Source organism: Ammospiza caudacuta, chromosome 2 (assembly GCF_027887145.1).
Source record: "Ammospiza caudacuta isolate bAmmCau1 chromosome 2, bAmmCau1.pri, whole genome shotgun sequence".
Classification (NCBI taxonomy): Eukaryota; Metazoa; Chordata; class Aves; order Passeriformes; family Passerellidae; genus Ammospiza; species Ammospiza caudacuta.
In genome coordinates this window covers 58,588,685-58,605,098 of record NC_080594.1, presented here as the reverse complement: position 1 = coordinate 58,605,098, position 16,414 = coordinate 58,588,685, and the positions used below count along the sequence as shown (strand labels likewise).

The 16,414-nt window shown below is 39.6% G+C and overlaps 2 protein-coding genes across 2 annotated transcripts in view; one reads left to right on the top strand and one right to left on the bottom strand.

Annotated features, from left to right (window-relative positions):
* The window catches only part of RB1 (RB transcriptional corepressor 1), a 71,505-nt gene that overhangs the window by 28,739 nt on the left and 26,352 nt on the right, over nucleotides 1–16,414 (top strand). The window lies entirely within an intron of this gene.
* LPAR6 (lysophosphatidic acid receptor 6) lies at nucleotides 12,753–15,651 on the bottom strand. The gene has a single exon (XM_058825704.1). The coding sequence runs from the start codon at nucleotides 15,044–15,046 to the stop codon at nucleotides 14,024–14,026; it is 1,023 nt and encodes a 340-aa protein (XP_058681687.1). The 5' UTR covers nucleotides 15,047–15,651; the 3' UTR covers nucleotides 12,753–14,023.

Here is a 16,414-nt window from a genome sequence, read left to right as displayed (position 1 = left end):
GAAAAAAGACTTCATACCCAACTCTATAGAATAAGTTGTGGTCTTGCTGAGATTTGGTTCTAGAAAAATAAATTAAAAGAGCAAAACAGGATTTGTTTTGTCATGTCTTCTGGTTTTAGAAAAAGGAAGCATATCAGAGGAAGAAGTCAGCATAGGTCTGCTGATTTACATGACTGTAAGCCAGCATCATTTTACTAGTCTGGCAAAAATCATAAGGGTAATACCCTTTAACTGTGTTTTAGTACCAAAATCAGCAATAAATTCAATGCTTTTGTTTGAAAGTTAATTTTTATCCAGTTGGTGTTCCTACTTGGCAATAGGGCCTCTGTTCTGGGCATCTGATATATTTGCTAATAGTACTTAAAATATTGTTTTGCATTGTCCTTTGCATTCCAGTCACTTTGGTATTTTTGGATGCCGTTAAAATAAAATGCTGGAAGGTTGGATTGTTTTTTTAGGCTGTATTTCAGTAAATCAAACATTTGTTTCTTCTCATTGTTTGTTACTTATAAACCAGAAATAGGCTGTTTATGCCACAAAACAGGAGACTACAGAGGCTGGTAATTTTGACCAGACATAAAGGAAACCATTTTAGAACCAATCCCATATCTTTTAGTTCTGGAGAGGAAAGGGTATTTTAAGAGGCAGACACTATTTCAGGAAACTTGCAAGCAAAAGGTCTTTAGGAATTGTAACCTTAAGAGGACAAAAGATATACCTGGGTTTGACTCTCTACAAGCAAGAAGTGGCCCCTGCTACCTTCTACAAAGCAGCTTGAAGCCAGCTTGCTGATCAGCAGTACACCAAAATCCACCAGTTTTTACCCAATAAGTCAAACAAGGAATGCAGGATAATCTAATTTAGACCTGGACTTTCAGGCTGGAAAATCCAGAGAGTTTTGTTTTAAAAAGATTATGGGCATTGCAGGCTTTTGTGAAACAAATGATAATGTCATCAACAAGCACAGGATTATTCCAGGATTTTTTTGAGTGCTCTGCTTGAATGTGTTTTAATGTTTTACTCTCTCTCCTTGAGTTTCTAGAGGGGCATTTGGTTCTGGTTTGGGGTGGCTGATTTTTCAGTTGGAGGGGGCCTGCAAAGATCACCTAGTGCCGGAGAAGGATGTGGAGTGAAGCAAGAGAAAATACTTAGATGGCTGACTCAGGATGCTGTTGAGGTATCCTAGAAAGGTTTAACTGGTGAACAAAATAATGGTTTACTGTATTCTTCTGCAGTTCCTTATCTGGGTATTGCCTCCATGCAATGGTGTACAAGGTTTGCAAGTGTCTGCTTAATTAGCAATTCCCTCGAGAATGGGCAGGCAATTAGGGAAGTGTAGTTCATACCAGTAAATACCTCTGAACCTCCAAACACTTGATAAAGGAGTAGAGAAAAGCCAGATGCCTTCTTCTTACTCCTAAAGAATGTCTCACCATAAGTGGTTTCTTTGAGTTAATTGTAAACAGTCCAAGAAAGATGGAATCTCGAGAAAGTTCACGTGTCCACATATGGTTAGAGAGTGGTCTTGTTTTTTGAGGTTTTTAAAAATTGTTTCCCTCTCCAAGAAACTGTTTAAATGAAGAAGAAAAGCATGGAATGAGTAAAGCTTATGCAAAAAAATCCCCAAAAAATCTTGCTTAGTAAATAAGAATAGAAACTTCTGAGAAACATTTATTTACAAATATTTGCTTAATGCAACTTTGATTTCCCCACTTACTTGCTGTCTATTTTTGTTAAGTTCTTGTGTCCTCCACCCTCCCAGGTAGTGCATTTCATTACAAGGCTTGTCTGCTTCAGTTCTTACTCATTCTCCTGACTGCTTTAAAAAGGAAGACTTTGATGAGAGATTTAAAAGGATTGAGCAATTTAATACCAAATAGCTTGAATTTATTGCAGTTTTGCTTGTCACTGATCTTTTGTGAGGAAAAATGCCTTGTATAATTTCTCAGGGAAAAAAGTCTCAAATGCATCTGACCTTTACCTGACTTGGGAAGCTGCATCAAGTGAATGTAAAAGATTCTGTTTTTTACTGTTTTCTGAAGATAATATATTACTCCTTAGCTACTCATTGTGAATATGTTTATGGCTTTTACATAGCTAGCTGATTTAGTCATCTGTGCTTTAGGAAGGAAATGAAACTTTTCTAGGTCATCCTTTCTTTTAACAACAACAAAAAAAGCATAGCTAGACAAAATAAAGGGTGGAAACCAGTTAAAGGTTCTTCACAATAATTCTTGATTCTTAAAAGGGGCAAATCCATACTGACTAAATCATGTGGAAAGTAATTCCTTTTTCTTAAATCTTTATCAAACCCTGAGAAAAGTCCTATTTAACCACTCAAATATTTACCAGTGAGGTTATGATGCTTCCAGATGAAGATTATGTAGAGATCAGTTTAGAATATATTAATAATGCTGCATAATTTTTATTTGCAAAATAGAAATACACTTTACAATATTCTTTACTTTGAATTTGTGCTCACAGTATTTTGAGCGCTGTTTTGATTTCGTAACGTTAAAGGGAACTGAAATTACTTTAGACTCAAAATGCTGAATAGCCTTTGTTTCATTTTTATCATACTTATAGAAATATGATTTAAACCCTTCCACAGTTAAAATCTATTTCCTTTGAAAGGGATAGTTTGTTACCTGCCAGCCTGGGAGTTCATGCTCAGCCTTTTCCATAATTCTTTCAATTTGACCTCCCTTGTGGCCACCCAAAAAAGTAATTGTTTTGAATATCTCAAATGAAGGTTATGTGAAGGAATTTCAGAATATCTGAATTTCTCTTGCTGAAAGCCCTGTCAACTGCCATGTCACATCTTTGACTGAGGTATTGTTGTTGTTTGCTGCAGTTTGTTAGGAATAAACAAGGAAGAACAGGTTTTCAGGCAAGCAAATCAAACACAAAGTCTCTCAGTTTTCAGTCTATTTTGAGTGAAATACCTGTGGAGTGTTTTTGGTTTTGCTGTTCAAGAAAGTAGATACCTGTGGAGTATGTTTGTTGTATCTGAAGAGCAATCCAGCTGTATTTCCCTGCCTCTCAGCTTCCATTCTGCTCACATGCTCCGAATGGGGAGGTACAAGTAAGGTCCTGTGTTTTTCATGCTGGTGCTTAGAGAATGTGCTCCTTGCAAATGCCCTTTCACAAGTGCAGTGTTGGGATAGTGAAAGGGTCTTGTTCTTCTGCACTGGAGCTGCAGGCCAACCTCAGCCTTGTGTGAAGGTAAAGCAATTTAGAGACAGAAGCTCTCCACACATTCCTGGTTAGCTCTACAGACCATAGTGTTCTGTAAACTTGTTAGCTCCTCCATGTGAGCACTAGGAGTATTCCAAGTGGTATTTCTCGTAGGACTGGAGTTTGGGAAGGTTGTGTGGTAGCTCTTGCTGTTAACAGGGGTGAGGGTCAGCTGCATCACCACCTGCAACCCTCCAACAGCTCAGAACAGAAAGTGAGGGTTCATTGTGACAGGCTAAAGGGAATTTGATTCCCAGCCTGCTTTGGTCTGGTAACTTCAGCTGTGGTTTTCATGTTTGTTTTTGTGTGAACAACAAACAGACAGGAAACTAAAGCAGTGCATTGCACTGCAGCTTTTGACACTGTAGCCGTCTTTGGTTGTACTGCTTTTTAATATGTGCTGTCCTAATTAGTGTTTTAATTTTTATAAGGAGGGAGGAACACCAGTATTGATATATGTTGTGATTTGGAATTGTAGTATGTTTTGGAGTTTTAATGACTGATGCAAGAAAAACACGTCTTCATGAAATTACTTCTCTTAATGGTTGAAATATGAGTAGAAGTAGACAAGTGTGCTTTGCTTTATTTATAATGTCTTTCATCTAGCATTGCTTAAACTGTGCTCCATAATGCTTCTCCTTGTGTGGCTTCTTTTTGGTGGTTTCTATTGTCAATTCAACATTTGCAATGAAATCTACAGTATTGTTTTATCACACAGCATCGATTTAAAATAACTCGATGTTTGCAGTAAGTATTTGTCATCTAACTGTGTAGTCAGTGTTTATACTTAAATACCTCATCCCACACCAAAGACTTCTGTTGGTTTTAAATTATGCAGCTCACTGCAGCAGAGTGGCTTCGTGCTCATAACCATGTATTCCCAAAGAATATATTATTGCATTAATATGGTGAACTTGCTGAGCTGGAATAACAGCAGACCTACTTTGATCATGCATTAAGGAAATAAAATTAAATAATATGTTTAAGATTTGCATAAAAAGCGTTAGACAAATCCAGGTCAGGGTAAAGCTGTGAGCAGTTACAGGTCAGCAAGAGCTTCTTAGTACTTTGGAATAGTACAGGCTTAGCTATGCAACCTCCTGGTCCTTGTACAAGGACACAGTTATTGTGGAGTTCACTGTTCTCAAGTGTTTAGTACCTGTTTCCTTGGATGTACAATTTCAAATTAGGTTTCTATGCTCCTCGTAAGGAGGAATTGAGCTATAAAGGGGAGTTAATACATTTTCTTGTGAGTTGAATCCTTCTCAGTAGGGATTTCTGTTAGGTGTGTCTGAAGTCCTACAGCTTCTCTGAAGGTAGGTGTCTACATGCAGTTTAAAACCCTCTTTCATTTTGACATCTTAAGTGATTCCTTTTAAATCAGGAAGTAGGAATTGTCACACTGTTAACATTTGATACATTAGGTTGCTGGGTAAGTGGTTTGCTGTTGCGTTAAAACAATAAATCTAAAATCTTCTGATAGGCAGCCAAGTAAGGCCAGGCAGCAAAGGCTGGGTATTTTTTGGGCTGAGTTTGTACTGCTGGCCTCAAAGGGACAATAGTTTGGGCTCAAGTATTGCCCCACAGTCATCAGGTGTTTCCCTGGTAACGTATTCCCTGGCCTGTTCTGACATTTGTCAGCGCTACTCGGGACAATGCCTAGGCAAGATGTGGGGCATGATGCAGCTCAGGGACTATTTTCAGCTGCTGGTGTGGATTAGCAGTGGAGGATGTGTAGTTGTGTGGGTGCAAGCTGTGCTTTGCCCCTTGCCCACGAGGCCTGAGGACAGGCTGTGGCTCGCTGTGCTGCCAAGCCCAGATGCAGCCACGGGTTCAGCCACGAGTGACTCCAGCGCTGGCATATGAGTCACGCGTTCCTGGGCTGCCTTCCCTCTGGGCTGGGGGACTCGTGCTCACTTCTGCACAGCACCTGGCTTCTCTTGGGAAAGCTGCTCTATGTCAGGCACACTCCTTCCATGCCTGCTGATGTTTGCCTTTCCTCAGGTACAGGAATGGGGGACAACAGCCTTAGGCGCACAAAAAGTGCTGAGCATGTCCAGAAGGACAACATCTGTAAGCGTGCTCACTGGCGGGATGCAATCCAGCAAGGGAGCTTCACCAGTGTAAAGATACAGACATCAGATTGCTCATGCAGACATCACTCATGTCTTGTGGGTTTCTGGATTTTAGGCACCTAGCATCTTGTCTCAGCTTGGAAGATGCAATGGGCAATGATTTGTAATATGAAATTTTCTAGGGTTTTTCTTGCAGGGGACAAAACATGCTAAGGGTCACCAAAGGATGGCTTGGCATGTGCTCACCATGCTCCTTTTGACAAAGCTACACTAGGAGTATGCAGCTTTAACCCTCAGAAAGGAACTGAGAACATATTTGAGGTTTTCTGTCTGTACATACTAAATATATTTCTGCTTGCATCATGAGTGTGTTCCAGAAGCATGTGGGATGAGAGAGGTCACGACCACCACTGCTCCTCGGCGTGATAGTGCCAAAGGCTCATACTGATTCTGCTGAATGTGCTCTAAATTTTTTTAAGGCTATGACATTTCAGTTGTCACAGCTGTGGCTGGAAAACCTCCTCTGATTTTGCCTTTATCATACAGGGCACAGTTTTAGGAGTCTGTAAGATGATTGCTTTTTGGGTATTTGTGAAGATAGCACATGGTATAATAGAAATATATGAATATATTTATGTTTATATGCTTTTTTAATTTGGCTATATATATACACGCACTCTTTAATAAATGCTTGCCTTTCTAGTACTCCTTAAGAGTTTCCTTTAATGAAAACCATGCTGTGCTTTCTGAGAGTTGAAACTTTTATCTGCCTTAACAGCCGAAGGCAAATTGAAAAACCAGGAAGAATAGCGAATTATAGTCTTCACTGTCTCTCCCATCGCTTTGAAAATCTTCCCTGCCACTCCTATTTATCGTGAGGATGACTCAAGCAGTTATTCATGCTTGGGTGTTGCCATTTGAGCAAATCCTCCAGGCTACTGGAAGAGAAGCCAGAACATTTAAAGCTGAGGTCCTGTGTTTCCTGCTTTTGTCTGTGTTGACAGTGTGTTCACTTCTTGGTAGGCACTCACAAAGTGCATAAAGCACTCACTAGGACTGAAGGATTTTGGTTATCTTAGCAGTGTTAACAGGTTTATCTGTTGTAGGTATACCAAGTCAGCCCAACCCTTAAGATGCTCTTGCTTCAAGTACAAACACGACCAAAGGGATTACCTAAGACACAGCAGCTGTGCAGAGTTTTCATTCTGTGACATTTAGATGCCATTCTTGATTAAGAATGTTAAGTTTTTTTCCTGCTGCTTTAAGGTATAGAGTTTCTCTAGTTAAGAGAATATGAATCCTACTTCCATAACTTAGATATATAGGTTTCCTCTGCACTTGAGACAGATCTGTACTTCTGAGAAGCAGTTCATTCTATTTATTTTAAACAGGTATTTTACAGTGGGATTATTCACTTTCCACTGTCATCTGCCTCAGTGACAAACCTAAACTAGATTTATAGTTTTGTCTGTTAAGGTTAGGAGTCATATGCTTAATTCTACTTTAGCAAGTTAGCAAGTCATATGCTTAATTCTGCTTTTCATAACTATGTTTCCCCCTTCCTTAAAGCATGAAAGGGAGGTTAGCAAGAGGTGGTTGTGTAATTATGCCTAGGTTTGCTTTAGGTGGCTGCTTGTGCTGTATCTTGCCTGTAATTGCTGTGTTTTCACGTGGAGGTCATGTACCCAGGCTGTGTCAGGATTGCTCTGGTTATAGATTTACAGCTGTGACAGGGAGCTGGGACTCACAGGCTGTGCTCAGTGGAGCTGCCAGCCCTCTTGGTGCCCCATAAAGATATCTTGGCTGTACACCAGTACTAAGTACAGATTTAGTCACACAAATGTCTGCATTAGCATGGTAGACTTTTCTTTAGTCTGTTTTTCTTTAAGGTTGGCTGATTAAAAGGAGCAAGGAATAGTGCAATAGTTTTCTGGGAATCCTTGCTTTTCAAGTTGTTGGGGTTTTAAAATTTTTTTTAAAGTTTATTTTAATACTGTTCAATGTTTTGTTGGTCATATTTCAGCTGTAGGAATTTGATTTTAGTCATACTATGTTTTTAGGTAGTTTGAACTTTTCATTCGGCAACACTGCTATATTTGCATTATAAATACTGTGCAGGAATGTTTAAAGGTTGTCCATGAGGGAAAAATGTATTAGAATTCAGGGAGGTATCTTGGCACTTCTTCAGTTTTGTAAAATCTTGCTGACTTGTGGCAAATTTGATGTAACTGTCGCCTTAAATACAAAAGTAAATAAAGCTCGGGTTAAGTTCTGTGACTTGTATCCCTGTTGCTCCTTCCTTGGATGGCACTATGCTCTCCAACTTTGTAGTTTTAGGAATCTCTGTAGTGAAATAGGTGAAATTATTAAAATGAAGTTTGGGTTTGATTTTTGGGATTTTGTTGTTGTTGTTAGGTTGGTTTTGTTTTTGTTTTGGTCTGGCTTATTTTATCTGAGCCAAAGTCCTTTTATTACTCTTTCTTTCCTTACTGCTGTGTCATTTGACTCACTCTTGCTAACTTTTCTATGGAAGGTAAAATTAGTTTATGTTAAGAAGCAAAGTGGGTGCCAAACAAACATTCTTAAATGGAGGTTTGGGTTTTTTTTCCAGCTGTGTGCTCAATTTTCAAGCTCTTAAGGTGATACTAGTATCGTGTCAAACTGTCAAATTATATATTATTGGAAGATGTTTTTGTTTCTTTTCTTGCTGCACTTTGAATTATTGCATTCATAAAAGCATGGGGTTTTAGATGCTTTTTTGTAGGCCAAATAAGTGCTTTTGTTCCTGCTTTTATACTATATAAATATATATTACTTCAGTTATGTGTTTGTGTTGCCATCTTACAGTAACTTTCCAGTAACAAAAAGCCCTTGTGGGGGATGTGGATGCCCCTGTTCACATCTGTTGAGCAGGCAGAGTGTTCAGCACCCTCCAGAAAGGTAATCCCTCTAGGTTTGTTGGAAGCTTTTCCTTTGGGGTGGGTTTGCCTGTCAGAGTGGGGTAGGTGCAGGCTGGAAGGTGCCCGTGGTCCAGCTGAGTGTGGAGCCTCTGCAGCTGCATCCTTGGTGTTCTCCTGAGCAGAGGCTGGAGGCTCACCCATGGAGACTCTGCCTGGTCTGAACTTGGCTCAGGTTCCTTCCTGCACTGCCAGCAGCCTGTGCTTTCCCTTTGGGAGCCACCCTGCCCACAGCACAGCCCGTGCTTGGCACGCTCTCTGCGCGCCCGTTGCACCTTCCAGCAGCCGGGAGGAACTCACAGATCTTATCTGGACACCAGTCTGTACTGATTTTTTTTTTTTTTTTTCTCATTTGCTGCCCAGGGGAGTGTGTGAAATACAATAGCACGCAGTATATGTGGTAAACTTTCTTTCACATGTAAGAAGTGTGAAATAACTTAGGTAGACCAGCAGTTTTTGGATTTGATTTCATTAATGAAACATTTTTTGTTAGGCTGAAAAGGTAGATATTTTGGTACTTGCTTCACTGCTTCACTATTCTCATTTTTGTCCATGTTTTGCTATGTACTTAATAAAATTTTCCAATTTACTTCCTTTTGTAAAGCATTGGGATTTGCACAATTCTTCTGAAAAGCAGAAAAGCAGCGTTAACCTAGCCAAAGTTGTTTTCTTGTGAGGTAGAGTTAATATTTTCACAAGTTGGTTGCATTAATTTTGAGTGCCTCCTGTTGCTAGCATTGTTATTTAAGAATTTTGTTCTTTAAGGCAGGATCTCACTGTTTAAAAAAGATAGAGTTAGGGGAAATATTGAAACTATGTATGTGCGAAAATATTCTTTTTATCTCATCATAAAAGAACTTCTTTCTAGTGGCCTTCCTTTGCCGTTGCTTGTGGTTTGATCCTCAGGTTTAAATTACAGAAAATTCCCCCTTTCTTATGTTGGACAGCTTTTAGTTCTGATAGAACTAGAGTGGGCAGGCTGCTTCTTAAGTAGAAAAAAAGAATTATTTAAAATCTGAATTCTCAGCTCTGGAATTTTTAGTTCTCCAACAACGCGATAGGTTTTGTAAAAGACCGGAAAATGTGTGAAGAGTTCTTTTTGTTTGTTTTAATTTTGTAGTAAGTTCAGTTGTCTTACGGGAAGAGCTGGGCTTGCTTTTACAAGCAGCTGTTTGACAGGAACTGGATGGGGGTGAGGTGATAAATGTGAAAGGCTTCAGTATCAAACCAGCATTGTAAGAGCAAAACTTCTCCATGCAACTTCTTGCAAAAGTGTTAGACTTTGCAAGCTTGGCTTCCTGAACTTGGCTCCTCTTGAATGAACCCTATAGAGTAAATGTGCTAATGCAGCAATAGTTGTGTTTATACAATGTTTTCAATATTCTGGTAATTGGATAACAAATGCAGCCCAGGCATTTCTGTCTTCTAGATTTAGAATCATTCTGATTTACATTTTGCCTTAGCTTTCGAAATGTATCATGTTTCATTTTGTCAGTGGTGCTCAAATGTCAGAAACCCTGCAGTCTAAATGATGATAGTCTGGTAAAAAAGGGAACTTGTCAGGATTCACAGGTCTGCCTAGATGCAAGAACCTTGTAATATTACATTTAGTGTTGGAAAAGTATGAACAAATTGGTTTTCATGGATAAAACTCTTAGAAAATAACTTGAGAGAATAAATAATGCTAGAGGATACTGTGCTCAGGCGGGATTGACAAAATTACCAGGCTCAAAGTGAACCTCACTAGATTCTCTAATTTTACCGGAGTTCTTAGTGTAATTCTAGAAATCTCATCTTTGGTTATGATTGTGCTTGAAATTGCAAGTGAAAATCTCTTTCTCATTTGCAAGAGATGATGGAAGAATGTTGGATCAGAAGTGATATGGAAAGATTGAATGACAGTCTAGTGCTCCCTGCCTCTTTCCAAAGAAATGAGAGGGGCATTTATGAAACTAGTAGATTTGAAACTAAAGGATGTTTGAGTTTCTTAGTTTTGTTCTTAGTTATGCACACACACAATGTGAAATTTTTACTACTGTGAACATTTACACACATTTACAGGAAGACAGAACAAGCTCACAGGAGAAAAATTTCTCCTGAACACACGAATATATCTGACCCAGAAAATCCTGACATATGACTGATGAGGTGGGACAGCACTTGAGAAAGCCTTGTGTGCTTCTCCTACTGTTATCTTGTTCCCCAGGCATCCAGCCTTGTCTGCTGTTGGAGTCAGGATTGTAGATTAGCTGCATGTTTGGGGTCTGATCAGCTATCCTTATCTTTTACCTGGTCTCAAGAGCTCTTTTTCAATTTTTGCAATTCTGTGACTGAGGTTACTTCCTTAAGGAACCAAAGCTTGGAGGTTGATTTCATTTAAGGATTCCTTACCTGCCTGAATTATTTTCTATAGAGGTTTTTTTACACACTTAAAAAAATATAAAGACATATTTGACTTGGTATTGGTATTTCTTCAAATGTAAAATATTTGCATACTGAAGTGAAAAAAAAATCACCTGGCGATTAAAAAATTAAAACTTCAACCTGAATACAGAAAGTATAAAATAGGACATCTTCTGATTTTGATGTTGAAGTAATGATATGTTGAAGTAAGTTTAAGGTATTTATAGCAAATATTTTTTCCTTGTCTTTTAAAACTGCTGGTTAGTTAACTAGCTATCAATATTTACCTGCCTTTAGATCTAAAACTTGCTTGGAATCAATTAAATTTGCCCTGCTTTTATTTTTATAGGAAGGGTGCACTTTCTGCACTCTGTAGATGAAGAAACCACACTACAAAGAACAGTTTTTGAAGTTTTTATCCTAAAACTGAACTCCTAGCTTTCCCTGGGTAGGCGTATGAGTAAAAATAATGCACTTTTAGGAAGTACTGGTTGCAACACATTCAGATCCTCAGGAGCTCTGACAATGTAAGCCTTTTTTTCTTTGAAATGTCTTGGCATGACTTAGGAATGTAACTTCTTATCTAGATTTTACATTTAAATTTTGTCATAAGACCTTACCAGAGAGACAAAAGAGTTGGTATCAAAGTCAAGAGCAGAGACAGGGAGTGCATCTGTTGAGGAATTGCTCCATCCACAGCTCTCCAGGATAATTTTGTTGCAGAACCAGAAAAGGCAGAGAAAACCTCATCCAGTCCTGAATATCTGGTACCCTGTCTTGCTGTCACCTTGTTGTGGGAGGTACAGTTTTACTTCCCCTCTTCTGAATCAGTCAGATCAAGAATTTTTCAAGTAATGGTTTGATTCGCAGCATTACAGATGATGCTTTTTGACTGTGTTGGATTTTTTGTTAGGATATTTGTTGTGTATTTTTTTTTCCTCTCCTGTGAAAATGTTTAATAATAAAATACAGAGTTTCCTCAGATAGCTTCTGGACATTGAGCTATTAACTGATCAGAAAGCTGTTGTACTGTGTTGCACTGTGCTCTTTTAAAAACCAGAAGCTGCTGCCCTGGAGAGCGAGTGCAAAGCAAAGCTGCTGTCTGTGCTTCTGCAGACTACTTGAGGTAATATGCCAAGGAAAGTTTGGTTTAAAAGGGAAGTACTCATGTATATGGCTTTGTCTGCTTGTTCTGCTTTTAAGTCAGTGATGGGTTTTTGTTTTTCCCCTGCAGTTTTTTAACCTCAGAAAGAGTAGGTTCTGTCTGTCAGGGTGAGGCCCTGGGGTGCTCACTGCTGTGTTGCTGAGGGGGTGCTGCTGAACAAGTTGTCACTCAACTGAGTAACAGCTATGAGAAGCTCAGGGGAGTAGTACCCTGGAAATGTAGCCCAGCAGTGCCATTACGGGCTTTTGTCTCACACTTCTTGGAGGGAGTCTAATATTAAACGCACCCTTTAGAGAGAGGGAGTGTCATTGAGACTTCAGAGATGCATGTCTGGTTTTGGACTTTGGATTTGTCAGCGGCATATGGAAAACAGAGTAACTCATGCCAAGAGTTTCATGCACTTTTTTGAATTTGGATATGTATCAGAAGAGTTTAGGATTCTCAACAAAGATAATTGTTTATTTCAGATGTCATGCAGACATTTATATCTATGCTGTCTTTGTAGCTTAAGCCCATCCTGTATGAATTTTCCTTTTATAAATTATGTGGATAAAGATTGAAAATGCTGTTAAATTTAAAATTCAATCAGCACTAGCTCTTAGCAGCCATTGAGTAACTCGCTTTCCCAGTAGTAGGAGGCAATGTATGGTTGATTTATAACAGTTAAACAGAAGCTTTGCATAGGGAAATAGACTCATTCAGATAACAGCATGTCATGTAGTTTGATGGCTCAATATGCATTTTTTCCTACATTGATTCACTCCTCTGTATACAGCCCTGGTACAAAAATGTCTCAGTGCTGTACGTGTGTTGCAGTTGACTGCCCTAAATCTTAAGTGCAAATTTGTTTAGACTCAGTTCTTATTCTCCATTGTTTTTAGGGAGGAAAAAACAACACTTATTTTACCTTTTAAATTTTATTTTATTTTACAGTGATGTTAAATTAATTCTGAGGAAAATGTACACAGTGTTCTAGTAGCTGGGAAACATATATAGCAGGATGTTTTAAAGCAATTTTGTCTATGTATTCCTGTTTGTGACAGTAATATATGTAGATTTCTCCTTTTACGTGTTGCTGACTTTTCCAAGTGTCTTGATTAATTTTGCCAGCATGTAGCCCTGAGTACTTTGTACTTTTTAAAGTTTGAAGAAAGTAGCATTTGAAATTTTAAATGCTCATGTTCTAATGATTTTTAGGACACAAAAATTGAGAGGAAGTTGAACTCCAAAATTACAGCATCTTGAATTTCTTTATGGAACATCAAATAGTTTCCTGGAAGAAATAATCAACTTGATGCACATGTATATTTCTAGTTAGAAAAGGTCTTATTTTACCAAGAAACTGTACTTTGAGATCAAATTAACTTACTCAGAGGATGTTATTTTCCTCAAAAGTCATGCTTAGTTTAAGAACTCTTCACAAAAGAGTTTAATGAAGTGGTACTGTACCCAGAGCATTAACTTCAGTCATCACAAGTTACTTTGTTTTAATCACACAGGCTTGTGAGAGAGGTGAGAAGAAAAACCAGTTTGTCTGAAACATTTCCAAATGCTCTAAACTACCAGGAGACATAATTGCTTTATGAGGGCCAGGCTTGTGGAGAGAGCATGTATTTTTATCAGATAAACCTGGGAGAAACAAAGTTCTTGTAACTCACTGATTGAAGCCTCCTGTGAACATAATGGTCCCTAAGTAGGAAAGTGCAGGGAAAAAGACGGTAGGGGAGTGGAGTGAGAGAGGCAAGAGGAAACTGGGGAAGACACAGCAGCTGAAGTGATATGATAATATGGGGCAATTTTCCTGCAGTGTGGAGCAGGTAGCTTCACCCCCGTCCTCAGCAACTTGGAAACTGATATCATTATTAAATTGAGCAACTGTTTTAACTTCAGGAAGGAAAACAACCTACTTTTTCATTTGTGTTTGACTTGAGAAACAACCCTTGGACTTTGGTTAACCTCTAAACTCAAAAGTTCATTTCTAACACAATCTGTCAGAACAAACCTTTGACATAGATTTTTAAAATACTTTTCCTGTGTGCTATTATGCTTAACACTTTTACAGCCTTGTAATAAACTTTTCAGATGTGAAGGAAGCACAGCCTTTACATATATGAATATATGTCCACAGCTGGAAAAATGTGCAGGCTTCTAATTCCAGTTTAGTCCCAACAGTCTTTTAATATAGTTTATATTGTAGAGTCACTGTCAAATATTTTCATTTTTATGGTCTGAAGGCTGTGTTGAATGAAGCTTTCTGAAACTGGCCTTTCAGAGAATCTGACATCCTGTGGTCTGGTGGACCGGTTCTTTTTTATGGAATTTTGAATGGTATCTGATGTGAAGTAATAGACAATGGGGTCAAAACAGCAGTTTGAAACAGCGATGCACAGAGTGATGGGGTACATAGTCCTGACTGCAGTCACCACTGAGCAATTGACCCAGGTCTGTGTTCTCATAAGGGAGTAGAGTATTAAGGTAATGTTATAAGGCACAAAGCAGAAGCAGAATATCACCAAATGGACAAAAATCATTTTGAGTACCTTTTTCTTGCTTACTTTATTCCGGCTTAGCGTGAGCGGTTTATTCAGGGTCCGTAGGACCATGGTGGAGCAGGTCACGTTCAGGATGAGCGGGATGAAAAACCCAACCGTTTCAATGAAGATAACAATCCGGGACAGGTAGGTTTTCCACGTGTCCTCTGAGAAGTTTTCGAAGCACGTCCTTTGCTCCGTGTTGTTGCGGCGGTTTGTGGACTGGAAGAAGCTTGCTGGTGTGCTGCCTGCTAGCACGGTTATCCACACTGCAGCGCAGACAATCTTGGCGTTCCGTTTGGTCCGCAGGGTCTTGGATCGGAAGGGGTGCACTATGGCTAGAAAGCGATCCACGCTGATGCAAGTCAGAAACAAGATGCTCCCGTACATATTCGTGTAAAAGAGGGTGACGGAAATCTTGCAGAGAATGTCTCCAAACGGCCAGTTTCTGGTTACAAAGTAATAAATCCTGAAGGGTAATGTAAACACGAAAAGCAGATCTGATATGGCTAAATTAAGCATGTAAGTTGTAGTCTCGTTTCGCACTTTTAAAGTACAAGTGAAAATGTAGATGGCTACACAGTTCGCTATGAGGCCAAGAACAAACACCATGCTAAAGATACACCCATACAGAGTATATTTAAAGGAGTCCTCAGTGGAACAATTAGAGCTTACCATTATAATGGTATGTTAAAAATTCCTGTGATTTGGCTTCTTCTCTGGTATTTTTATTGCAACTTTTTTGAAATTTCAGAAGAGCTTGCAGGTCAGATGTATTTGAGCAGTGTGCTTTGGCAAGTTTGTTATGCTGGGAAGCTTCAGGGAAGGAAGGTGAGCTCTGTGGCAGGGGAGTACATCTCCAGCAGAAACCACCAGGAAGTCTCTCTTCTCTGCCGAGTGCTATTTGTAATCACATAGCCAGTTTACAAAAGTCAGAAAGCGCATCATTTGTGGCAGATGAGATCACCCCAAAGCTTGCTTAGTTCCATTTCCCACCTCGATTCAGTGAAGCCATTGTAGGACTTTCTGCCTCACTCTTGGCTGCGGGTTGTGCTGGCAAAGCCTCGTCCATCCGAATTCACTGGGAGAGTGTGCTTTAGGAAACGATTTCCTGGACGCTGCGAGGTGTTGGCGCTTGCATTTCCCCCTCTCCCTTCTTTCCATGCAACAAGTTTGTCGGCTCGCGGGCTGGCCCCATGGGGCGGGAGGCAGGGGCAGGAGGGAGCTGCCTGCCGGGGCAGAGACCGAATTCCAGAGCGTGTTTGTTCCTGCAGCCCTCAGCAGCTCCTGCCAGCCCAGCTCCTTGTGGAGAGCGGAGCAGAGCGCCCGGGCGATTTGTAGCGTGACATCACAGGAAGAAGAGGCTGGGCGCGCAAGAATGGTTTCAGTTTGGTTTGTTTGCCTTCCCCTGGCTCTGCTGTACCTTGCAGATGCAGCTTGGAGAGTGCTGCAGCTACTTCTTAACTCTTTCCATGCCCCCGGAGAGGTCCTTTGTCAGTGTTGCTGGAGTCTGGAAAACTTCCTCTTCAGTTATGATGAGACTTTACAGTGTCTAAACTCTCATGCCCTTATGTTCCTATTTTCCTTTGGAAACAGCAGTAATTGTGAGATTTTATATAGGATTGAACTAACATTGTGCCTTTTGTTAATAGCTTTGCTTGTAATAGAGAACACTAGATTAATCACCAGAAGTCAGCTGAGTGGTTCTGTCTAAATTCCCCCAATACACCAGTACAAACCTCAAGAGGGACAAAGTAACATTGATAGGTAATTAAATAATTGCACCAAATAATTACTGAAAAAGAGAGGGTTACTCTTGGATATTCACAGGACTGAGATGTGTTGCAGTGGGAGGAGAGATTTTTTTTTTACTTGTTCCATATTAGAAGGCACAGCCCAAGCTTTATTTCTAATCAGAAAGGTGGCTCTTTTGTTAAAAGAAAATTGACTCCAGTGGTTTTTTGAAATGTTGTGATACAGAAACATTTTCTTAAATATGCAAGCACAGAATTAATACAACAAAATGCGTATAGTGTACTGTGCAAT